The sequence below is a fragment of the Suncus etruscus genome, chromosome 17, assembly GCF_024139225.1.
Source record: "Suncus etruscus isolate mSunEtr1 chromosome 17, mSunEtr1.pri.cur, whole genome shotgun sequence".
Lineage (NCBI taxonomy): Eukaryota > Metazoa > Chordata > Mammalia > Eulipotyphla > Soricidae > Suncus > Suncus etruscus.
The window spans coordinates 65,817,903-65,844,089 of record NC_064864.1 but is presented as its reverse complement, the minus strand read 5'-3'; the positions used below and the strand labels follow the sequence as shown (position 1 = coordinate 65,844,089).

General features: G+C 45.7%; 1 protein-coding gene across 1 annotated transcript in view; it reads left to right on the top strand.

The window, feature by feature from the left end:
- The window catches only part of MCMBP (minichromosome maintenance complex binding protein), a 39,875-nt gene extending 14,088 nt beyond the window's left edge, over nucleotides 1–25,787 (top strand). The window contains exons 3-16 of the mRNA XM_049764456.1: nucleotides 2,005–2,145; nucleotides 2,248–2,289; nucleotides 3,707–3,808; nucleotides 5,475–5,619; nucleotides 6,754–6,905; nucleotides 8,172–8,272; nucleotides 11,487–11,659; nucleotides 12,049–12,172; nucleotides 12,945–13,062; nucleotides 15,107–15,272; nucleotides 17,976–18,109; nucleotides 19,292–19,456; nucleotides 24,838–24,926; nucleotides 25,387–25,787. Coding sequence (XP_049620413.1) covers nucleotides 2,005–2,145; nucleotides 2,248–2,289; nucleotides 3,707–3,808; nucleotides 5,475–5,619; nucleotides 6,754–6,905; nucleotides 8,172–8,272; nucleotides 11,487–11,659; nucleotides 12,049–12,172; nucleotides 12,945–13,062; nucleotides 15,107–15,272; nucleotides 17,976–18,109; nucleotides 19,292–19,456; nucleotides 24,838–24,926; nucleotides 25,387–25,513 — 1,779 coding nt within the window. The 3' untranslated portion in view covers nucleotides 25,514–25,787. The remainder of the gene's footprint in view (nucleotides 1–2,004; nucleotides 2,146–2,247; nucleotides 2,290–3,706; nucleotides 3,809–5,474; nucleotides 5,620–6,753; nucleotides 6,906–8,171; nucleotides 8,273–11,486; nucleotides 11,660–12,048; nucleotides 12,173–12,944; nucleotides 13,063–15,106; nucleotides 15,273–17,975; nucleotides 18,110–19,291; nucleotides 19,457–24,837; nucleotides 24,927–25,386) is intronic.
- The last annotated feature ends 400 nt before the right edge of the window (nucleotides 25,788–26,187 follow it).

The following is a 26,187-nucleotide window of genomic DNA, read 5'->3' as shown; positions in this document are numbered from 1 at the left end:
AGTGCTTGCAAGACGATCCCTGACAGGAAAGCTAAGAGAAAAACCTGAGCACAGTTGGGTGTGGCCTACCCCTCACCTCCCAAGAGGAAAACCCCTCAGATTTTAAGAGAAGCCACCACGCTGAGTGCATGCTTCGCACATAGGCGGCCTTATTAGATCCCTAGCATGGCAGTTTCCCAGGTACTGTTAGGCACAGCACCTGAGCACTGGGTGTGGTTCAAAAGCTTTCTTCTTATTATTATTCTTTTTTTTTTGGGGGGGGGGGGGTCACACTGGCAAGCGCTCTGGTTACTCCTGGCTCTGCGCTCAGAAGTCGCTCCTGGCAGGCACAGGGGACCTTGAATCGAACCAGGGTCCGTCCTGGGTTGGCCGCATGCAAGGCAAACGCCCTACTGCTGTGCTATCTCTCTGGCCCCTCAAAAACTTTCTGTGCATGCACACACGAGTCAATTCAAGCTATTAAATGCTTCCATAGTAACACCTATAGGTGGCAGTAATTGCTTCTTCCTAAGGAAAAATATTGGCAGTGGTGAGAGCTTTGATATCTTTATTTATTTATTGAGGGGCCATACCTGGAGGTGCTTAGGCAGCACTCCTGGCTCTGTACTCAGATCATTCCTAGAGACATTCGGGGATCACATGGGATGCCCAAGGTTGAATCTGGGTTGGCCTCCTCTGAGGCAAACATCTGCCCACTGTACTAATTCTGGCCCCTACATGTACTACTTTTAAGCACTCAATGATCAAGTCTTTTCCTGAAAATTGAAATTTTTTCTGAAGGAAAAGTATCCTTTTCACATTAGTTTAAAAAACCATCATGCTATCCAGAGACAATAGAGATGAGGATCAGGAGGATCAGTCCATGGTAGGAAGCTTGCCACAAAGAGCAGAGAGTTCAGTGCAGTTAGAGTAGAGAAGGTTCTACTATGACATTGATAGTTGGAACTGATGACTCAGAACAGGAACTGGGTGCTGAAAGGAGATAAAGTGACATGAATGACACCACTTCAACAATAGTGCAGACCAAAGTGTTAAAAAATGAGGGAGGGAGGGAGGGATGGGGAGAGAGAGAGAGAGAGAGAGAGAGAGAGAGGGGGGGGGGGGAGAGAGAGAGAGAGAGAGAGAGAGAGAGAGAGAGAGAGAGAGAGAGAGAGAGAGAGAGAGAGGGAGGGAGGGAGGGAGGGAGGGAGGGAGGGAGAGAGAGAGAGAGAGAGAGAAGAGAAGAGATAAAATGCCTATCAGAAGCAGGTGGGAGACGGTTAGCTGGGAGGAAAGAGGGTGAGAGGGACACTGGTGGTGAGAAATGGGCAATTGGTGAAGGTGCTTGTACATTGTATGACTAACTCAATTATGAACAACTTTATCTGTAGAAAAAATAACTTATGAACATCCTGCAAGTACAGTGTTTAAATAAAAATTTTGAAAAATTAACCGTCATGCACACTTAGAAGAGTGAATTCTTGGAATAGTTAACTCAGTCTTTGGGATTGGAGATACAGTACAGTGGGTAGGGCACTTGCCTTTCTTGCTGCTAGCCTGGGTTCAATCCCTGGCCTACCATTCTTAGCACCGAGCATGGTTAGGAGTAATTCCTGAGTGCAAAGCCAGGAGTAACCCCTGAGCATCACTTAGTACGCACCTGCCTCCAAAAAATTTTTACTGAGTCCTTTTATCCATCAGTTTGGGGGGTGGGGATTCATCACTCAAGCGTTGCATGTGGCTTACTCCTAACTATTTAGGGATCATTCCTAGTAGGTAGCATATGAGGTGCCATGAGTTTGTGTCTGCTGTGTGCCCTGTAAGCAAGTGCACCTCATTCTGTCTCCTGCCCATCCAACAATTTTTATTAGAATAAACCATTGAGTTCATTTGGCTCCCAGGTGGCTTGTGTGTGCACACGCATGTGCCAGTTTGAATCTAGATGTGTAGGCTCTTCTGTGATACACACCTAACATTAATGTCTCGTGGACGGACAGTTAGTTGACTTGACTATTTTCTTTTAAGGTCCCATCATTAAATGAAGTTCCTCTGCATTATTTGAAACCGAACAGTTTTGTAAAATTCCGTTGCATGATTCAGGATATGTTTGACCCTGAGTTTTACATGGGCGTCTATGAGACGGTTAATCGAAACACGAAAGCACGAGTATGTATGAAACTTTATAATCACGATTAATCTGCTGGGATTGTTTATAGTCGTTTTGATCCTGATGTGCTGATAAAATTTATTCTTTGTTTTCGGTCACAGGTTCTTCATTTTGGAAAATACAGGGATGTTGCAGAATGTGGGGTATGTATCTTGGAGCTCTACGAAACATTTTTGGGGGTGAGGGAGTTACTCTTGGTGGTCAGGTGCTACCTTTCAGTTTGATATTCCAGGGTAAGTCCTGGTGCTGCTCCGGGATCCATTTGGTTCAGGGACTGAATCCCAACTTCTGCTTGCACAGCCTATGCTCCAACCTGCTAATGCTCTCTGATTCTACAAATGTTTTTTGATAAGAAGCAGGAGATTTGGGGCCTGAGAGATAGCATGGAGGTAATGTGTTTGCCTTTCATGCAGGAGGTCATTGGTTCGAATCCAGGCATCCCATATGGTCCCCCGTGCCTGCCAGGAGCAATTTCTGAGCCTGGAGCCAGGAATAACCCCTGAGCACTGCCGGGTGTGACACCAAAAAAAAAAAAAAAAAAGAAGCAGGAGATTTGGTAGTTTCTTTGGGGGTTATCTTCCTGTTATTGTGTGTAAATAATTTCTGAGAAGCCACGTGAAACATTTTCTAGTTTTTGCTTTTATTTAAGCATGTCTCCACTTTATATTATGTAATTATTGTGGATGCTACACCTGATGCTGTTAGGAACCACCAAGGCCACACCCGTCAGTGCCTGGCGATTTGTATGGTGCCAGGATTGAACCTAGCACCACACACAGGCCAGGTTTTTCTCTACCAGTCTGGTGGTGTGTATGTACTCCTGGTGGTGCTTGGGGAACCATATGAGGTGCCTGGGATCGAATCCAAGTCAGCCACGTGAAAGGCAAATGCCCTTTCAACTATGCTGTTATTTAGGCTCCCAAAATCTCCCTATTTCTTGACCTTTTTTTTTCTTTATACACCCGGCACATTCAGGGAGTATTCCTGGTTCTGCACTTAGAAATTACTCTTTAGCAACCTGGCAAACTCCATGGGATGCCTGGGATTGAATCTGGGTTGGTCTCATTTAAGGCAAACATCCTACTGGCTGTGCTATTGCTCTGGCCCCTATATCTGTCTTTCTAAATGTTGGCATTTTGTTGTTGTTTCTTTTTTTTTTGGTTTTTGGTTTTTGGTCCACAATCGGTGATGCTCAGAGTTACTCCTGGCTCTGGGCTCAGAAATCATTCCTGGTAGGTACCGGGGATCGAAACCTGGGTTTGTCCCAGGTTGGCTGCATGCAAGGCAAATGCCTTACCACTGTGCTATCACTTTGTCCCCTATTTCTGTTTTTTAAAGTATTTTTTGTTTAATTTGGAGGGTGATACCTGGTGAAATTCAAGGGTTACTCCTGGCTGTGTTGAGGGCACACCATAGGTGGTGCTGGGGGTTATCACTTACTCTGTAGGGCTGGCACACGCCTCACGCTCTGTCTCTCTGGCCCTACTATAGTTTTCTAAATTACACAAAAGTGTGGTTTCTAATTACAATTTTTGCTTTCTTTTTTTATGTACATGATAGCCTCAACAAGAAGTTGATTTAAACTCTCCACGAATGACCACATTGGAAAGACAAACTTTCTATTGTGTACCAGTGCCTGGGGAGTCCACGTGGGTAAAAGAAATATCCTTGATCAAAATGTCTGGTTTTTAGTTGGAAAGAACACATTGCAGATTTTACCTTTTTTTTTTTTTTTGGTGGGGTGTGTGGGGATATTTGTGATAGTGATGAGGGAATGACATACTCAGTAGTATTTGGGAAAACATGATTTCAGGGATCACATAGGGTCAGTTGCATGCAGAGTCCCCTCCTCCCCCAGTACTGTAAAAGTTAAAACATTCAGGGATAATGAGAAATAAAGCAAGAAAGATTTTGTTTTGTTTTGTTTTGTTTTGTTTTGTTTTTTTGGTTTTTGGGTCATACCCGGCTGTGCTCAGGAGTTACTCCTGGCTGTCTGCTCAGAAATAGCTCCTGGCAGGCACGGGGGACCATATGGGACACCGGAATTCGAACCAACTACCTTTGGTCCTGGATGGGCTGCTTGCAAGGCAAACACCGCTGTGCTATCTCTCCGGGCCCGCAAGAAAGATTTTGTATGACTTTACAACTTTGACAGCATCTAAAACAATCTGGAGGTGTTCATAATTCAGCCTCCATAGTAACCATTTTTAATGTTGTATTTCTTTTTGTTTGTTTGGGGGGGGGGCATCAAACCTGGCAGCGCTCAAGGGCTACTCCTGGCTCTATGCTCAGAAATCGCCCCCAGCAGGCAAGGGGTTGGGGGGGACACACCATGTGGATGCCAGGATTCGAACCATTGTCCTTCTTCATGCAAGGCAAACGCCCCTCTGCTGTGCTATCTCTCCAGCCCCTAATGTTGTATTTCTGGGACTTACATAATGTATAAACCAACTTCAATACTTTGTGGGGGGGGGGGGCACACCCTGTGATGCTTCTGGCTCTGTGCTCAGAAATTGCTCCCTGGCAGGCCCGGGACCATTTGGGACGCCCGAGATCGAACCCAGGTCTGTACCAGCCCCTGAAGATGACACTTTCAGAGGTCCTTTGAGCTGGTGCTTTGGGTCTGTGGTAGGCTCTGAACCCAGAGCAGATGAGGCCCAGGTCAGTCCTGAGTTGGCATCTTCAGTATATCTTTGTTTTCTTTATATTTGAGATAATTTTTGAATCTTGGATGTGAACTTGTAATAGAGTCACAAACATCTTTACAAAAAAATAAAATAGCATGTCTAGGGTATCCAACAATTTAAAACAAAGAAAATTTTCCTGGTCGCTAATTCTGAGGTCTGTAGAAAAGGATTGGATAAATAATAGCACATAAAGGTTACATCAGTTCCAGTACTGTTTATAATTTTCTATCACCAATACTTAAAGATTGTTGCTCAATCAAAATAGTCTGGCATCAGTATTTTCTATATGTAAAAGTTGTGCACTACTTCTGCAAAAGTAAGTTTGCCTCCTAAGAACTGGTAAACATAGAAAAGCAGTGAGATGGAAAAATTAAGGCATTGAGAATGGTTTGAGTTGTCTGTTACTAAGCATTTGGAAAATGGTAACGTTAACTTCAAACTTCTTATGACAACTTTTATCAGGTACACACAAATGAATGACATAAGCAGCCATTGTGGCTTTATCCAGTCCTCATCATCTTTTAAAAGGAAGCTTTTATTCCGAGTTAATTGCCCATCCAGTGATCTTTGGTCCCATGATCAGCATCACAGGCTGTCCTTCCTCCTGTCTCTCCTAGTCTTTTCTTAACTTTCCATATCACGCCTACGTTAATGCAAACCAAGCTCGAGTCAGTCCTTCGACATCCTATACCCCCAGTCGCCACAAGAGGAGCTACGAGGATGATGAGGAGATGGACCTTCAGCCCAGTAAACAGAAGGACCAGCATGCAGGTGCCAGGCAAGCAGGTAGTGTTAATATCAGGGCTTCTCTAACCTCTCTGGTTGAAGGTTGGTTCTTGCAGCAGGGTTGGGAGCGTCCCCTGAGGTGGCAGCTTTAGAGCTGGTCACAGTCCAGAGTGGGGGTTCTGAGGTCAGTCCTGACTGGCTGTGGCTGCACTACAGCCTCGTGCTGAGCTAGAAGATATCTTTTTTCTTTTCTTCACTTTTTTTTTGGGGGGGGGGTCAGGATTTGGAGCCACATCGGCAGCGCTAAGGGGTGACTCCTGGCTCTGCCCTCAGAAATCACTCCTGGCAGGCTCGGGACATATGGAATGCTGGGAGTCGAATCAGGGTCTGTCCTGGGTTGGCCACATACAAGGCAAATACCCTACTACTGTGCTATCTCTCTGACCTTTTTTCCACATTTTTAATGAACTTATATATCTATCCATTAGGTGTTCTGCAATTTTATCAAGTGCCGATTTATGCTGCTACAAACCCAATTAATTCAGTCCTGATTTCTCAGGTTATCAAGCATGCCCAACTGCCACTCCTGCTTCTTCCCTTTCCAACTTCTTCATTCTTAACTCCTACTAATCTGTCCCTGTTTCCCATTTTTTGTCATTTTAGAAGTTATAAATTATAACATGTATTATTAATAAGTAATGAATAACATGTATATAAATATAACATGTAAATCCACAGGTTAACATTTTTCATTCAGTAAAATTGTTTTGAGTTGTAGTTGATTTCTTTCTTTTGGGATGCTCAGTGATGTTCCTAGCTCTACTTCAGGGATTACTCCTGATGGGCATGGTGTACCATATGGGGTGCTGGGAATCAAGCCAGGGTCAGCCACCTGGAAGGCAGGCACTCTACCCACTGTATTATCACTCCAACCCCTCAAATATTTACTTCTAGAGATACATGTACAAGATTCGGTGGAATTTTTATTGCTGTTTTACATTGGGGAAATTATTAAATCTGTGGATCTTTGCACTTAATTTTTTCTAGATCAAGGGGCTTTGTTAATGGGGTTATGTCTTTTAACACTAGACATGAGCTCTGAAGTACGTATCTCAAGAGTAAAAGGCTCTTTAGGAGTTCTTTTCCCCTTCTAGATAGTCTTAGAAAGGACTAACCATGATGCTTTGAATCTAGGGAGTGTTGGTGGTCTCCAGTGGTGTGGAGAGCCCAAACGCCTAGAGACGGAAGCTTCCACTGGACAGCAGCTGAACTCTCTGAACCTCTCTTCCCCTTTTGACCTGAATTTCCCACTACCAGGAGAGAAAGGCCCTGCATGCCTTGTAAAGGTAAAGACCTCTTACAAACCCACCATTAACACAGATATGTTACAAGTTTTGAAAATTAAAAGGGAAAACCGGTAGCAGTTGTGCTGGTTTTCTCTTGCTGCTGTAACAAATCCCCATAAACTTAATGTATATTTATTTGTTTTTTTTTTTTTGTTTTGTTTTTTTTTGTTTTGTTTTTTGCATCCATGACCGGCTATGCTCAATGTTTACTCCTTGTTCTGTACTTAGGATTCACTCTTGGCATGGCTCAGGAGACAGCTGGGATGTTGGGATTAAATCTGAGTTGGCAGCATGCAAGGCAAGCGCCTTACCTGTACTATCTCTGGCTCAGTGTAATGGATGTTTACAACTACAGAAATGTATTCATCTTCCCTTTTTTTTTTTGTTTTTGTTTGTTTGTTTGTTTTTGGGTCACACCTGGCGGTGCTCAGTTTATTCTTGGCTCTGTACTCAGAAATCTCACCTGCCAGGCTTAGGGGACCATATGGAATGCCTGGAACCTGAGTCTGTCCCAGGTTGGCAACAGTGCAGGCAAATGCCCTACTGTTGTGCTATCACTCCACCCCCTTTTTCTTATTAAGTAAAAGAGTTTTGTTTTTGTTTTTGGGTCACTTGGTGATGTTCAGGGGTTACTCCTAGCTCTGTGTTTCGAAATTGCTCCTAACAGGCACGGGGAACTATATGGGATACCAGGATTCAAACCACTTTTCATCTTGGATCGGTTGCGTGCAAGGCAAATGCCCTGCCACTGTGCTATCTCTCCAGCCCAAAAAAGAAATGTGTCCTTTTGGTGGGGCATGTGGCTGCACAGGAGATGCCAGGGATCAAACCCTAGTCTGTCTGTCTCTGTCTCTCAAAAAGTTTGTTGTTTTTTTTTTGTTTATTTTGTTTTTTTGGGTCACACCTGGTGGTGCTCAGGGTGACTCCTGGTTCTACGCTCAGAAGTCACTCCTGGCAGGCTCGGGGGACCATATGGGATGCCAGGAATGGGACCCAGATTCATCCAGGGTCAGCCATGCCCTACAGCTGTACTATCTCTCCGGCCCACCTTTTTCTTATGAAAATCCACTTCTCACTTGTATTTACTATAAAATTAGGTGGGTGCAGGGAGCCTATGGGCTGCTGAGGATTGAACACTGCTCTGCCATATGCAAGATGGGTACCCCCGATCCACAATTTCACAATGATGATGACAACTTAAAAGATCAAGACTCATCTCTGTTGTTGTGAGTGGTTCCTGACACATGTTTTTGTGTGCTCTGCTAGGTTTATGAAGACTGGGATTGTTTCAAAGTGAATGACGTCCTGGAGTTGTACGGCATCCTCTCTGTGGAACCTGCACTCAGCGTTCTCAACAGCGATGAAAGGTGAGTGTTGCTTCTTTTGGTGGGGGTGAGGTGCACACCTGGCATGGCTTGGAGGGATCATATGGAATGTGGCATTAACTACATGGAATGTGGGGTTAATCGCCCAGGTTTACTATTTGCTAGATGTAGATGGCCTTACCTACTGTACTCTCTCTAGGCCCCATCCACTTATAAAAAATTTTTAGACCATTCCCAGTGTTTCTAGGGACTTACTCCAGGCTCTGCTTCACAAGGCTCCGTCCTGGCAGCCTTGTGATATGGACTGTGTGTGGTGCTGAGGTTAGTTGCTCTCGTGTGTTTGAGTATTGTATTCAATTGAGGAAGTTGGTCGTGGTTAGAAAACATGCTAACCTAACTGGGGCCAGAGCGGTGGCGCAGCAGTAGAGTGTTTGCTTTGCACACAGCTGACCTAGGATACACCGCTGTTTGATCCCCTGACGTCCCATATGGTCCCCCAAGCCAGGAGTGATTTCTGAGAGCATAGCCAGGAGTAACCCCTGAGGGTCACAGGGTGTGGCCCAAAAACCTAAATAAAAAAAAGGAAAACATGTTAACTTATGACTGATTTATTGTCAAATTGATCTCAGTTTTGTTCTTTGTGGCAGTCATTTTTCTTTTTCTCCTGAGTGATAGACTTGGTAACTAGGATTCAATACTTGTTTTCTTTCTTTTCTTTTTTTCTTTTGTCTGAGAAGTTTCAGTTGTGTTTAGAGAAACCTGCGCACTGGAGCCTCCCACATACATTGTAGTGCTCCAGCCCTTTGAGCAGTTTCTTTCCACTCTCCCTCTTTTTCTCTTTCTTCTGGCTTTTTTCTTCTTCTTCTTCTTTTTTTTTTTTTTTTTTTGGTTTTTGGGCCACACCCGGTGTTGCTCAGGGGTTACTCCTGGCTGTCTGCTCAGAAATAGCTCCTGGCAGGCACGGGGGACCATATGGGACACCTGGATTCGAACCAACCACCTTTGGTCCTGGATCGGCTGCTTGCAAGGCAAACGCCGTTGTGCTATCTCTCCGGGCCCTCTTCTGGCTTTTTTCACACTTATCCCTCCAACCCTCTTGTCCTGTTACATGGAAATAAGAGCAGGAGTGAATTCTGAGCACTACTGGTTGTGATGCCTAGCTTTCCCCTCCTCCAAAGTTTTTCTTTTTGGTTTTTGGTCACACCCGGCAACGCTCAGGGGTTACTCCTGGCTCTACGCTTAGAAATCGCTCCTGGCAGGCTCAGGGGACCATATGGGATGCTGGGATTTGAAACACCGTCCTTCTGCACACAAGGCAAACCCCTTGCCTCCATACTATCTCTGGTCCCACCCCCAAAATATTAATGTTAAAATTGATGTCTTAAAATTTATATAAATAAATTCAGGGACCGGTGAGGTGGCACTAGAGGTAAGGTGTCTGCTTTGCCAGCGCAAGCCAAGGAATGGACCAAGGTTCGATCCCCCAGCATCCCATATGGTCCCCCCAAGCCAGGGGCAATTTCTGAGTGCATAGCCAGGAGTAACTCCTGAGCATCAAATGGGTGTGGCCCAAAAAAAACCAAAAAGTAAATAAATAACTTCAAATAACTATTAAAGCATGTACATTTTAGGCATGCATCATTAAAGATTAATGCATATGTATACTATATTAAGGTTACTGGAAGTCCAGATCTCTCTTTAACTTTTTCTTGTTCCTTGTTTTTTTTTTTGTTTGTTTGTTTGTTTTGTTTTTGGGCCACACCCAGTGATGCTCAGGGGTTACTCCTGGCTGTCTGCTCAGAAATAGCTCCTGGCAGGCACGGGGGACCATGTGGGACACCGAGACTCGAACCAACCACCTTTGGTCCTGAATCGGCTGCTTGCAAGGCAAACGTCGCTGTGCTATCTTTCCAGGCCCTTCTTGTTCCTTGTTAATTTACGCATTTATCTTCTGATAACCATTCATTCTTTTGTGTTTTTCTTTGCTGGTTTTTTTTTTTTTTTTTTTTTTTTTGGTTTTTGGGTCACACCAGGTGATGCTCAGGGATTACTGCTGGCTCTACGCTCAGAAATTGCTCTTGGTGGGCACGGGGGACCATATGGATGCCAGGATTTGAACCGCCATCCTTCTGCATGCAAAGCAAACACCCTACCTCCATGCTATCTCTCCAGCTTTTTTTGGTGGGGGGGGTTTGGTTTGGGTCACACCTGGCTACGCTCAGGTTACTCCTGGCTCTGCGCTCATAAGTCACTTTTATCAGGCTCCGGGGACCGTATGGGATTCTGGGATTCAAACTGGGGTCCTTACCACTGTGCTATGGCTCTGGCCCCACCCACTCGTTGTTTTTAGAATCTAAATGCTCGTTTTTTTTCTTTTGCTGTTGTTGTCTTTATACTTAGAGACTATTTTATTAGTTTCTGTAATTAAACTCATGTAAATAAGACCATACATATTGAATAAAGTATAGTGTTGAAATGGAGGGGGAAATGATGTTTAAGATTTCTAGACTAGGATCAGAGCAATAGCACAGTGGTAGGGCATTTGCCTTGCACACAGCCTACCCGGGAACAACCTGGGTTTGGTTCCCGGCATCCCATTTGTCCCCCAACCCTGCCAGGAGTGATTTCTGAGCACAGAGCCAGGAGTAACCCCTGATCGCTGCCTGGTGTGGCCCACAACCCCCCCCCCCAAAAAAAAAAAAAAGATTTCTACACCAACGACTTTCTGTATGGTGGCAACAAAGTACAACTGTGTTATTTTCCCAAAGTTGACAGCACTGCTAAAATCCTCAAATTAAATGTTACATATATCCATGTCTGCACATATATATTAACTTATGTACAAAGGCTTACAGCAATGTGCTATTTTTCGGTAGTAGCAGCTGTCTGACTCTAGTTATCTGCACAGAATTCTAGATGTCCGGCACATTCCATTTTATTTTACTTTGGTTTGGATTTTGGCCACATCCTGCATGTTCAGGGCTTACTCCTGGTTCTGTGCTTAAGGATCATGCCTGGCAGAACACGGGACCATATGAGATGCCAGAGATTGAACCCAAGTTGACTTCCTACTGGAAAATTGCTGTACTGTCTCTCCTGTCCCCCAAAAATGTTATTCTTGAGGAATAGGGTAAATAGAGGCTGCCACTCACCTAGGACTGGCCTAGAGTCAGCATCTTGTGGGTAGCACTTGAGAACAGGGCGTGCATTGTCTGGTATTGGGTGATCCACACGTGATGGGAGCTTTGTCTTGTAGGGATGCCTCTTCCCTCCTGGACCCTATGGAGTGCACAGACACTGCCGAAGAACAGAGAGTGCACAGTCCTCCTGCTTCCTTGGTGCCGAGAATCCACGTGGTGTTAGCCCAGAAGCTGCAGCACATCAACCCACTGTTGCCCACCTGCCTTAACAAAGACGACAGCAAACCCTGTAAGGTGGCCAGAGGCCAGGCCTCCCTCACAGCCACTGTTTCCTGGGGTGTTCATTCTTTACATCAAGATGAGGTGTTGGGTTATTATTTTTTTTTTAAATTGGGGGCCACACCTCTCAGGGTATGGGGACTGCCTGGTGCTGGGAACTGAGCCTGGAGCTCCTGCTTGCAAAACACACCCACCAGCCCCTTGAGTTATCTCAGGGGGAGGTTTTAAAGAATGTGTAGCTGGCTGAGTTACTGGGGGCACCTTTGGTGGGCAGATTCTGAAGGTTAGATGGACATCTCATAGTTCTGTGCTAACCAGACATGCTGAAGAAGGGGGTGGGGCCTGGGCTGGGGAGCATGGAGTGACTCTCTGACTGGCCCATCTTTCTTCCTTCTCCAGTTGTCTCCAGTTTCATGTCAGAGTTGTCTCCAGTCAGAGCAGAACTGCTGGGATTCCTCACTCATGCCCTTCTGGGCGATAGTCTGGCTGCCGAATATCTAATACTGCATCTCATCTCCACAGTGTGAGTGCTGTCTTCCTGGGCTAATGGAGGATATGGTGTTGGGCTGATGCGGGAAATATGTGTATGTTAGTTGATTAGACTTTGCTGGCCAGTGATTTTTATTTTTACAAAATAACAAGAAAAAATAAATATAAGAGTGAATATTAGGGGGCTGGAGAGATAGCATGGAGGTAAGGTCTGTGGTTTGAATCCCGGCATCCCATATAGTCTCCCGAGCCTACCAAGAGCGATTTCTGAGCTTAGAGCCAGGAATAACCCCTGAGCACTGCTGGGTGTGACCCAAAAAATAAAACTTCTCTTGAATGGGACGTGAGCAGCCAGTATCTCTGTAGGAAAACAGCTGAACTGCATTTGAATCCTTGCTCCACCATTTCTTACCACTGTGAACAGTGGCCAGGTTCCTTAAATTTCTGTGACATGGGGCCATAGAGATAATGCAGCAGAGAAGGCACTTTCCCGGCTTCAATCCCCATCAATCCATATGGTCCCCTGAGCAGAGAAACAGGAGTAAGCCCTGAGCAAGGCCAAAAGCTGCCCCCAAACAAACAATTCTGTGCCTCAGCTTTCTCTCTCGTAACAAAAGGTTGTGCGGTAAATGGGTAACATAGTAAAGATTCAGAACAATTTTGTTAGACCTTACAAATCAAAACTATATATAACTTCAGTGCTTCTGCTAAATCACTGACCAAAGTAATTTTTTTTTTTTTTTTTGCTGAAAATTGGATAATCACCAGAGTATCTTGTTTCCTGACTTCTTTCTTATTTTTCCTAGATACACAAGAAGAGATGTTCTTCCACTAGGAAAGTTTACTGTCAACTTAAGTGGTTGTCCAGGGAATAGTACCTTCACTGAGCACTTGTATCGGATCATTCAACATCTTGTTCCAGCAGTAAGCACAGTTTAAATGTGGATATAAACCTAAGCACATTTTTAAAGCATCTGTTTGAAATCTCATCTCGTTCACCTCTGACTTTGAGCTTTTATGAGATCTCATTAAGGAGAATAAGGCTGTCGGGATTCCATAACTGACACATATTTACCCAGGATATTTCCATTCTGTTAATTTTATGGATTTCTTTTTTTTCCTTGTTAAGATCTGAGACAAACATGTTTAGCTGTGCTCACAGTGGCTGCACATTTTGTCGAACGCATATATATGTACCAGGAATTGCACTTTTTTTGTTTTACTATTTTGTTTGTTTTTGAGCCTCACCTGGGATGTTGAGGGATTATTCCTTGCAGGGCTCTGGGGATGAAACCCAGGTTGGGCACGTGTGAGGCAAATGCTATAGTATTGCTCTGGCCCCTACCTTCTTTATTTAAGCATTGCTTTGATCAGTGGTTCTCTGTGAAAAGAATTGAATTCATATATTTTTACTTGCTATACTGGCTAGTCAGAGTCTACACCATCCTGTTGATTCTTGGTTGTTTCTAAGAGTGACGGAGGTGAGGGTCGTGAGCCTTGCTATGTGGTTCAGCCATTCCTGTGGGCCTAGTAGCTCAGGGCCACTCCTGCACACTCAGTTATACTGGATAGATTTCAGTGTCTTCTGCTTCAAAGGATTGGCCACCGCTGTCATCCACACCTCTTCTAAAGCAACCACCCTGTCCATAGTATTTCCAGCAACACATACTGTATCCTGAAATCCTTATGAACAGAAATCCAACTTCCCCGAGCAGAACTGAAACTGGGCACTTGGGGGCTGGAGCTAACTGTGCACAGCAGGTAACCACAGGGTCTTCTCTGGCAGTGGGTTTTGTATCTACCATTATTTGTCTTTAGGGGCCCCATAAGAGTCTTGACAGCTCTCTGGAGCACATGGTGATTCTGACCTGTCTTCAGATTGGTGGTGTTGTGGTGGGGACCCACAGCTCATAAACCTGGAACCTGTCAGTGAAGTGCTGAGCATAGCTGACTCTTAGAAGTGGGACAGGGACTGAGGAAATAGTTGGGGTATTGGAGAGAAAGGAGTGTGGGGAGTTAAAAGCAGCCAGGGATGGGCCAGGCTGGGACGGGCCAGTTGGGGGTGTGTGTGTGTGCACCATTGCCCGTGCAGAAATCAATGTGCAGGCTCCAAGCATGGTTCCCCAGAATAGAGGAAGAAGACTTGGGAGGCTCCTCAGTCTGGGCTCTTTTCTGGTACCCCATGATCTTGTCACATTGGTAGGAGGTGCTACCTTCCTGTTGGCCCCCGTGGCTCTGTTGGGCTCCCATTGGCTTGTTGCTAAACTTGTTATTTGTGGGCCCAGGCAATAGCACAGCGGGTTTGGCACTTGACACAAACACTGCTGACCCAGGTTCATTCCCATTTGGTTCTCCGGCCTGCCAGGAGAGGTCCTGAGCACAGCCGGGTATGAAGCCATCTCAATCTTCCCAAAACAAAATAAGCCAGATATTGCCTCTGGAATGCCTTGCTTACTGTTGACAAAGACTGAGGGAGAGGGAGGCAACGGCTGGGCAGCCAAACCCTGATGGTTCTTGACTCTCATGGAGGCGTGAAAGCTTTGGCACCTCAGTCAGGCTGGTGAATGCTGTTCCCAGTGTCCCTCGAGTCTTCAGAAGCCCAGAGCTGCATATGGTGAAAGGTTTTAATTCACGCACATGAGGAATTAGAGACAACTCTTCTATCTCGTTGAGTTTTTTCTGTTAGTCTATGGCAATTGTAGATACTAAGCTTCTGTTACGTGTCCATTATTTCTCATTTCTTGCTAGCTCACTGATAAAAATCATTGTTCAACAACACAGAATGAGGCAGTTCACCAAATCCATGACATTCTTTCTTAGGATATAAATTTTGTTTCTACAAGTTCAAGAGGCTGTGAGGCTGCCCCCTTAGACAGTCCAGAGAATCTTCAACACCATAACCATGCTTACTCTCTGACATACACCGTAACTCAGGCCAGGTTCTCAGCTTGTCTGTTTTTATCCACAGTCTTTTCGCCTCCAGATGACGGTGGAGAACATGAACCGTCTCAAGTTTACCCCGCACAAAGACTATGTGGCCAATCGCTTGGTCAGTGGCCTCCTGCAGCTCCCCAGCAACACTTCTCTGGTCGTGGATGAGACGCTCTTGGAGCAAGGGCAGCTCGACACCCCAGGTGCGTGCATATCCACCTGTTTCCCATGTGGGGCTTTGTTGGAGCAATCGGGGCCAGAGCAGGTAGGGTGTTTGCTTGCTCGTGGCTGACCCACAACTTGGCCAGGATCGATTTCTGAGCACATAGCCAGGAGTAACCCCTGAGTATCACTGGATGTGACCCAAACACCCCCCCCCTCTTAAAAAAAAAAGTGGTGTTTTTCTGTTTTTTGTTTTTTCAAATGAACTATGAAGAAGTGTCCAGGGATGGGGGCATATTACTGGCAGTTGCATAACCCCCAGTTTGACTTTATTATATACATTTCACCTATGTACCCCATTTTCAGTACCACTAAGTGTGGCCCCTCTTAAAAGTATCTGAAAAAAGGGGCCGGGCGGTGGCGCTGGAGGTAAGGTGCCTGCCTTGCCTGCGCTAGCCTAGGACGGACCTCGGTTCGATCCCCCGGTGTCCCATATGGTCCCCCAAGAAGCCAGGAGCAACTTCTGAGTGCATAGCCAGGAGTAACCCCTGAGCGTCACAGGGTGTGGCCCAAAAAAAACCAAAAAAAAATAAAATAAAATAAAAAAAAAATAAAATAAAATAAAAAAGTATCTGAAATGGGGCCGGAGCTATAGCAATCAGTAAGGCATTTGCCTTGCACGCAGCCAACCTAGGACCGACCCAGTTCGAATTCCAGCATCCCATATGGTCCCCCGAGCCTGCCAGGGGCTATTTCTGAGCTCAGAGCCAGGAGTGACCCTTGTGCACCACTGGGTATAACCCACCCATCCCCCAAAAAAGAGTCTGAAAAATATGTAGACTGAATGCTTTGAACTAACCTCAGTCACAGAACCTGTTATAGGATTGAGATGTGAATTATTTGATCTGTGCAATTGATGTGGACACTTTGTCCGTGTATTAAATACCATTCTGGAAGTAAAGGGAAAAAAATGAGATGCACCAGGTGTATTTTACAGAAACAGTAAGGTCAGTGTTGGCCAGTAGCCTTAATGCAATGAGAAGCTGTGCAGAGTGTGCCTTGTGTGGACCTCATAGAATGTAACTATGTGATGGCACCTTGCCTTCCAAGTGCCCAGTGTGAGATTGGGGGGATGTCTTGGTCTCAGATAGTTTGGCCTGACTTGACATTGTTTGGAAAACTGTTACCCAACAGACAACCTCCAGGATAATCCAGGCATACAGTACAGAAGAGTAGATGAGAATCCCGGGTCCAGGCCAGGCAGCACAGGATAGAAGAGGGCCACAGCCATGAAAAGTTAACTTGGATACAACTTCAGTTGGACAGTGCCACACACTCCTTCTTTCTCTCTATTTCTCTCTCTATTTCTCTCTCTCTCTCTCTCTCTCTCTCTCTCTCTCTCTTTCTCTCTCTTTCTTTCTCTCTTTTTCTTTCTTTCTTTCTTTCTTTCTTTCTTTCTTTCTTTCTTTCTTTCTTTCTTTCTTTCTTTCTTTCTTTCTTTCTTTCTTTCTTTCTTTCTTTCTTTCTTTCTTTCTTTCTTTCTTTCTTTCTCTTTCTTATTTCTTTCTTTCTTTCTCTTTCTCTCTTATTTCTTTCTTCTTTCCCTCCCTCCCTCCCTCCTTCCCTTCCTTCCTTCTGGGGGGGGGAGGGTGGGGAGGGTTTACACTTGACTTACCTGAGGGATTACTTCTAGCTCTGCACTCAGGAATAAACACCTTGAGGGACCATATGAGATGCCAGGGATTGAACCCAGGTTGTCTGTGTGCAAGGTAAATGCTCTCTCCATTGTACTATCTCTCTGGTCCTCCTTTATTATATACTTGTTATTTTTGCGGGGTGTTGCCTTTTGGTGCTCAGAGGCCACTGAGCTACTCCGTGGTACTGTTTGGGCAAGGCGTGCACTTGATTCACATCCCAGGGAGGGTGGGGGATTAGAGGGGAGCTTTTGGCCCATACCTAGCAGTGCTCAGGGCTTATTCCTAGCTTTGCACTCAAGGCTCTGGGGACCATATGGGGTGCTGGCAGTTGAACTCCGTCTTATGCATGCAAGACAAGTGCCCTCCTCTCACTGTACTATGTCTTTGACCCCTGCATATTTTTTTATTAAATCATTGCTTTATTTATTCTGATTTTTTTGTGACCACACTGGTAGTGTTCAGGGGTCACTCTCATTGCACTTACTGCTCTGTTGTCCCCAAAACCCATAATATTTTTGTTTTTATTTTTGGGCCACATCCAGTGGTGCTTAAGGTTTACTCCTAACTGCGCTCAGAAATCGCTCCTGGCAGGTTCGGGGGACCATATGGGATATTAGGGACCAAACCTGAGTCCATCCCAAGTTGGCTGCATACAAGGTAAACAACTTACCACTGTGCTATCACTCTGGCCCGAACCCCATAATTTTATAGGTAGAAGAAGCATCATGTCTTTTATAACTAATGGTAGCAAGATGAATTTATTTAGATGATTAAAGTTCATGTCTGGGGACTGGAGCGATAGCACAGTGCTTTTTTGCCTTGCATATGGGCTACCCAGGTTCTATCCCAAGCATCCAATATGGTCCTCTCTCCTGCCAAGAATAATTTCTGAGTGCAGAATCAGAAGTAACCCCTAAATGCCACCAGGTGTGGGCCAAAAACAAACAAACAAAAATCATGTCTGGGGCTGAGGTCTGTGGGACACCGGTTTCAATGTCCAGCATTGCAATGTAAAGAAAGGCTAAGACTTTTGTTTTGCTTTTCTAGGTGTTCACAATGTGACTGCTCTCAGCAACTTGATAACTTGGCAGAAGGTGGATTATGATTTTAATTACCACCAAATGGAATTTCCCTGCAATATTAATGTTTTGATTACCTCAGAGGGACGATCACTTCTGCCGGTAAGATGATTGATTTTAAATCAGAAGATTGAGGTGGAAAGATACTGTTTTTTTTTTTTTGTTTGTTTGTTTGTTTTGGGGGGTTTTGGGTCATACCCAGCAGCATTCAGAGGTTACTCCTGGCTCTACACTCAGAAATCACACCTGCCAGGCTCAGGGGATCATATGGGATGCCGGAATTCGAACCACCATCCTTCTGCATGCAAGGCAAATGCCCTACCTCCATGCTATCTCTCCGGCCCCAAAAGATACTATTTTTGAGTTTCCTGGTGTTTATTGTTATATTTGTTTCACAACTGTGACAGCCACTTATTACAACAGAAATGTATTGTTTCTGTTGTGTTCCTCCCTTTGGACGGCAGCCTCACTGTTTAAAGAACCCAAGAGAGTGCAGTGGGGAGGGTCCTTGCTTGCCTTGTATGCAGCTGACCTGCATTTTGGGGTCGCTCCTCAGCACCCCATATGGTCCCTTGAGCCCCACCAGGAGTGTGTATTTCCTGAGCACCTGCAGGTGTGACACTACCACCACCACCACCACCACCACCCCCCAAAAAAACCAAGAACCAGAGAGTGGTATACCCCAGAGAAGCAAGAGAGCTGCTGGCATGGCCACCTCTGGGCGTCACAGTGGGTACTGGGAGAGGGGCATTCTGTTGCTCGCTGACTAGCAGGCCCACCTCTACTCTTGCTGCTTTGTTTCATAATTTGTGCCCTTTGAAGGAGAGAAATAAGTAAGCTTATTCAGAATGTCCTGAACCAAGTGGCTTCATGTGAAAGGTTGGGCAAAGAAATTGTCATGTGGCTGCTGAGCACTGTATCCTGAGTGTCAGTGATGGATATGGTCCTGTTGTTTCAGAGATGGTTTTTCTGAGTTTTTCTGAGATTTCTGAGAAGGAAATCTTCATGTGAATGGGGTCATAGTTGAGTTTCCTGAAAGTTTTCCCTGTCATTCAACTGCTTTCTAGACAGCTCTCTTTGCAAAGGCCAGTGCTGTCCAGGAAATGGGAGTAAGCCTGAAAAGGTGAGCACTTGTGATTGTAGCTGAGGAAAGGCAGGAGTAACCCGTTAAAGTTGGGCCTCTGAGAATGTCTGTTATCACTCCCTGGGAGACTCAGCTGAGAGTGAGGAGATGTCCTCCTTGGAGGATCCTTGAATTCAGGCTGGACAATTCCTTGTCTCTAGGCAGACTGCCAGGTGCACCTGCAGCCACAGCTGAACCCTCCCAACATGGACGAGTACATGAGCAGCCTTCTCTCGGCCGTGCTGCCCTCCGTGCTGAACAAGTTCCGCATTTACCTCACCCTTTTGAGGTTCCTGGATTACAGCATATCTGATGAGATAACCAAGGTAGGTGTCAGTTCAAATTAAACACTTCCCACATTGAGATTGAGTATCTAATAAATTTACCCTTGCTAGAATTACTAGTGAGGTAATTTTGTTATTTATAATCTGTGTCTTGTTTCCTTTTGTTTTCATTCATTTGACACAGCTGTGTCTAGGGTGCAGTGTATTCATTTCCACATCGTCTATGATAGTGGCTCCAATGCAGCGTACTTACGGTTAATGCCATATTTAATTATAATAGTATGTAAAATTGTTGGTCTTTTACCATTTCCTTCTTTCTTCTGCTTCTTTGTTTTTCATTTTGAGGATATACCCTGTTGTGCTCATGGACTTATCGGGGTTCAGGTATTACTTGGGGGACCAGATGGTGCTGGGCATCAAACCCATTCCTTCAGTGTGCAGACCATGCAGCCCTGACTTTGGGCTGCTCACTGTCCCCCCTCCCTTTTCTGGGTATATTTGGGGGAGTCCTTTTCAAACAGTGCTGAGGGGTCCCTGGGGTCACAAGCCGCAGTACTCGCAGGTTTGATACTCGTCTAATTATGAGCCGCTGGTGGCCAGCAGGGCCATATCTGGCAGTCTGGGGAGTGAGGCAGGGGCAGGTAATTCAGGGGATCACGCTGACCTTGTGCACCTCTGCCTCACACTCAACTGCCAGCTAGGCAGCACCTACTGCTCAGATATCATCAAATCTGAAAATGGGGTGTGGAGCTTCAGTTTGATTTCAAGCCCCTTAGGAAATGAAACCAGCTAGAAAAAAAAGTCACGCCTGAAAGGGATTTTTTTCTTCAGTTTATGGGGGCTTTTCATAGTTCCCTGCCCTGTGTGGATCTGAGTCACCATTCACTGGCTTCACTTTTTTTTTTAATTATCTTTATTTAAACACCGTGATTACAAATATGATTGTAGTTGTATGATAATAGTCATGTAAAGAACACCCCCCTTCACCAGTGGAACATTCCCACCACCAATTTTCAAGATCTCTCTCTCCCCACCCCCCCCACACCTGTACTCGAGACAGGCTTTCTACTTCCCTCATTCATTCACATTGTTATGATAGTTTTCAGTGTAGTTATTTCTCTAACTGCATTCATCACTCTATGTGGTGAGCTTCATGTCATGAGCTGCACCTACATGGGAAGATGGGGGAAATAAGGGCTGGGACTGAGGCAGTAAAAGATTAGAAATGAGCTTTGTAAGGGCAGTATCAAGGTCACAATACAAGATGGATATTATGCATATATAAACTATATGCATACAATACTATCAACAGGAGACCAAGGAGAAAAAATTTCCAATGACTGTCCCAACATAAATCAGTGCTAGAACGACCCACCCTCCTCCGAAAGCACATTCTCATTACTGTAGGGAGAGGTACGGGGAAAGCCTGATGACCCCCTATAGAGCCCACCTGGACTGGTGCCCAGGGAAGGCCTGGAGTCTAGGGGAAAAAGAGAGGGATGGAAGGGGGCCTGCCAAGCATCCCAGCTCTCCCCAGGCTAGGAAGAAGGCCTCCAGCATGAGGACTCACAAACCCCATACCTGAGAAGAGCTGGCCTTCAAAATTAAAGGGGAAACCGGAAGCCAGATATCTGCCCATCCTCTTCCCCATGCACCTCCCCCCTGGAGTACGGAAGGAGGAGGGAAGCCTGAGGACCCATAAGAATCCACCTGAACCCACTTCTGGCCATCTGAGCCATCACCCAGGGGTCGCTGGAGTCCAGGGGAAAAAGAGGGGGATGGCTGGGGGCCTGCCAAGCCTCCCAGCTCTCCCCAGGCTAGGGAGAAGGCCTCCGGCATTGGACCTCCCCAAACCCCATACCTGGCAAGAGCTAACCTCCAGAATCAAAGAAAATCGGAAGCCAGATATCTGCCCAAACTCCTCCCCATGCACCTCCCCCCTGGAGTAAGGCAGGAGAGGGGAAGCCTGAGGACCCCTAAGAGTCCACCTGAACCCACTTTTGGCCATCTGAGCTGGCACCCAGGGTAGGCCTGGAGTCAGGGGAAAAAGACAAGGACGGCTGGGGGCCTGGAGAGATTATGGTCCTTGGTGTCTGTAGCCTGGCTAAGCAGGAAAAAGGCAGAGAGCACCTTCCTTCCACATGAAAGGCAAATGCCTTACCTCCATGCTATCTCTCTGGCCCCACTCCTGGCTCTTCACTTAGAAATTGCCCCTGGCAGGCTGGGGGATCATATGGGACACACGGGAATTGAACTGGGTCTCTCCCAGGTCGGCTGAATGCAAGGCAATGCAAATGCCCCACCACTGTGCTATCTTTCTGGCCCCTGGCTTCACTTTCATCCTGAAGAACTTTTTGCAGTACCAAGACCAGATCCAGGGCCTCCTATACGCTAGAGCGGCTCATTACCATTGAGCATATTCCCATCTTGGAGCTGTTACTCCCTGGTGGTGCTCAGGATTTAGCCGTGAGCAAAGCATCTGCCTATTTAACTTTTGTGGGGGTGGTTTCCCTTCACTCCCTTTTTATTTCTTGCCAGGAAGATCTGCCCGTGACAAGTTCCCTGTCAGTTTTTGCTTATCTGGGAAGGTCTTAATTTTGTTTTCTGAATTTTGGGTCATACCCAGATTATTCCTGGCTCTGCACTCTGTTATTCCATATGACCATATGGGATACCAGGTTGACCACATGCAAGGCAAATGCTCTCCCCACTGTATTATCTCCTATCTCCAACCCCCCCCACACACACTTTTTTGTAAGTTTTCTACTCTCTAGAATCCTTTTCCCCAGTAGAGTACTTTGTGAATAAATGTGTTTCTCATAATAATATTTGATTGACTGTCTCCTACTGCCTCTCTCTGGTTTCTGAGGAGAAAGCAGTCGCTGGTGATGTAGATCAATCCATTTCTGCTTTCAGGGGCCTCTGGCTTTTGGCAGTTCACTATAATTGTTGGTAGAAGTTTTTCTCAATTTTTCTTGTTTGGGGTTGAGTTTTGGGAGGTGCAGATCAGCACATTTGGGGGAAATTTTTTCAAGGAACAGGATAGATTTTAGATTATTATTTTGATTCCTTGCTGCCCTACTCTCCTCATTCATCCTGTGCTCCTACTGCAGTGCGGTGCCCGTGATGCTTTTTCATTCCATTGCCACTGCCGCCTCCTCCTGGATCCACTTCTGCTGTCACCTCTAGCTGGAGCAGTGCTGGACCCTCTGCACTAGTCTGCTGCAGGCTCCAGCTTCCAGCAAATTCTTCTATTTCAGCTCTAATTCTCCACTTCTGTTTTTCTTGTTCTTTTTTTGTTTTGGGGCCACACCCAGTGACGGTCCAGGGGTTTACTCCTGAGCTCAGAAATTGCTCCTGGCTGGGGACCGAACTGCGATCCGTCCAAGGTTAGCGCGTGCAAGGAAGACGCCCTACCGCTTGCACCACCACTCCGGCCCTGTTTTTCTTTTTTTGTTTTGTTTTTGGGTCACATCAGGGGGGTGCTCAGGGGTTACTCCTGGCTCTGTGCTCAGAAATCGCTCCTGGGAGGCTCAGGGGACCATATGGGATGCTGGGATTCGAACCACCGTCCATCCTGGGTTGGCTGTGTGCAAGGCAAATGCCCTACTGTGTGCTATCTCTCTGGCCCCCCACTTCTGTTTTTCTAAGTTAAAAAATATAAATGGTTTCTCTTCTCTTTGGGGGGGGGTTGTACCTTCTGGTTGGAGGCACAGGTGTGGGCACCCTTGATGCATGCTGAGTGTGCCCTGCTGCTGACTGTCACTTGGCCCCTTTGCTTTTTGCAGCGATTACATTTTCTGAGATTGTGCTTTCCAAAGAAGTGATTACTTTGATTTTCTGTGGCTTTTCCTTTCACCTAGGTTCAGGACAGTGAGCCTGATGCTCACTTTGTTTCTTCTTTCTCTCCGGTGAAGGTGGCCGTAGTCACCCATCTCTGAGGTTGGGTGCCGAAACCAGAGGCTTTAAATAACACTGCGGCACCTCTGTCATTTAGAGCTCGTTACCATGACTTTGATTGTGCTGTGCTTGATATTTCTGATTTAATTCTTTCTGTACAGTCTGTGTTCTTGGTTTATTTATGTTGGCACAAAGCCTCTGTTCCTACTTTAGGGGGTCACTTAGTCCTTAGAGAGAATTTCCTTAGTGGCTGAGAGGCAGGAAGTCTAGAAGCCAGGGAGACTTGGGCAAGCCTGGCCTTCTCTGCCTGCCTTAGCAGATAGCGCCTTCTGTGTGCTGGGGTCTAAGTCTCCAGAAGTTGTAAGGAGGGGAACAGTGTGTCGTTTAAGATTTTTGGTTAAATGCTGTTTATCTAATTGTGTGAGATCTGAGCTGCTATTATCCATAATGACTTTGATTAGTTTTGATGAACGTCCAGTAGTCTGGGGCACAAGATACTCACACTAGCCAAGCTCCAAGATTGTTAGATAAAGAGACAGTCTTTTTGCACATGGGTCTTTGGCACCTGCAGACAGACCAGGTACTTTGATTAGCGCTCCGGCTGCCAGGTTAGTCAGCTCCAGGGCCACCCAGAAGGGCTTGGGGGACAGGGCAGGGCCGAGTGTCTCAAGTCCAGTGTTCTTACAAGATTTGCTTGTTTCTCATGAATACCTGTGAATCTCTCCCCCTCTCCCCCCCACCCTGCTTCCCAGGGTTTAGTGGTACTGGTTCTTTTTTTATTTTCGCTGCAGTTTTTTTTGTTTGTTTTGTTTTTTTTGGGGTCACATCCAGCAGCACTCAGGGGTTCCTCCTGGCTCTACATTCAGAAATTGCTCCTGGCAGGCTCGGGGAACCATATGGGATGCCGGGATTCGAACTACCGTCCTTCTGAATGCAAGCCAAACACCCTACCTGCATGCCATCTCTCCAGCCCCAGTCTCTTATTTTTAAAAAGACTCTGCATTGTGGTTTACAGGACTATTACTGATAAGAGTTTCAATTGTCCTAACTCGACCACTTTTGCTGACATCACTAATGCTCAAGGCATAATGTGTACTCTGCCACAGGCTACTCACATAACTGATTCCTTGGCCTTGTGTGAATATGAGCTATAACTTGGTGCAGAATTCTCATTCTGTACCAGATACTGTCTTGTGAGTACATCCAGGGTCACTTTCGGGCACAGAGCCAAGAATAAACCCTGAGCACAATGCAGTGTGGCCCATCATACCCCCATCTACCAAGAAGAGTACTTTTGTCACCTTGGACTATTTGTACCCGGATACTGGTACCTTGAGTCTTCACCCTGACCCAGGTTGGTCAATTATCTATGAGGCAGAGCTAATGGGTTACTGTCTCCTTTTCAACACTGTCCGTTCAGGACCACAGAAAGCCAGCCCTGGAGCACAGAGCCAAGAGTAGCACCCCAACTATGCCCCCCCCCAAACAATAAACGAAACAATATTGACTATCCTTTGGTGCAGGCAGTGGAAGATGACTTTGTGGAAATGCGCAAGAATGATCCTCAGAGCATCACTGCTGACGATCTCCACCAGCTGCTGATCGTTGCTCGGTAAGGCACATCTGCAGACCAGACACAAGGACTCAAGAAATGGACACAAACTGTCCTATTAAAACCCATGTGTCTATGAGGGAGTCCATGACTAAATATGAGGGGACTCTGTGTGGACCTGAGGGCCTCAGTGGAGCTGCGGGCTAGTGCCATCAACTAGGCCTCCCACAGTGCAGCACTTTCCACGCTGTCCTCCAGAGCATCTCCAAGATAAGGGAACCCTGACCCTTGCTACCTGGAGCTGTCAGATGGTCTTGTCTCAGCACCCAGAGTCTAGGCCTTAGTTCCTTTATATGAAGAAGCCTTTTAGCCAGGAATGAGATCTGTGATCGCTGAGTACAGAGCTAGGAGTAATCCCTGTGTACCACCAGATGTAGCTCAGAAAAACAAACAAAAAAGGATGTGTTAGCCACTATCATTTTATATGTAGACTTAAATTTGTTTCTGTGTTTCAAACCAGGTTTCTGTCTCTCAGTGCTGGTCAGACAACACTGTCAAGAGAGCGGTGGCTTAGAGCAAAGCAGCTTGAATCTTTACGAAGAAGCAGGCTCCAGCAGCAGAAATGTGTCAACGGAAATGAACTTTAAATATCTGGTACCCAGGAAAGAGTTAAGGACAAACGGTAGCCACAGTATTGTAAATTCAGTCATCATTTATACCACATTGTTTTATAGATAATTTGTATCAAAAACAAATGACTTTTCCTGAAATCAAGCCTGGTAACATCTGAAGTTTATATTCTATTCAGTAAGGACTTTTACCTTACTGATTTTATGGAGTTTTGGAGTTTGTTTTGTAATTATATAAATTAGTAACAATGTACAAAAATGTATTTGATATTAAAAAGTTTAATATTGATAATGTTGCTGATTACACCATTCCCTTAGCTTCAGCTAAGTCATAGGCCAGACTCTGTTGAAATGCGTATGTCAGCTGCCCTCAAAGGACCGATGTTTCCCAAGTTAGGAGATGTTCACTTCAGATCTTTCCATCCCAGTGGACATGGACCGTGGGGCTAGGCCATCTCAGGTGTAGCTGATGGGGTGTGCTTGAGTCAGTGCAGGCTGTTGTGCTGAACTCTGAAGCATCCAAGCATTGCTCCACAGGCGCCTTTTCTTTTCTTGAAATAGTGAGTTTACAAAACTAGTCTTTTTCTATAAAAGGACAATCTTAGAGAAAGAATCCTTTAATGGAATAAATGTAGCTTTTTAATAATAACCCCAGCATTGTCCTCCTCATTTTACACAATTCTCCCTACTAT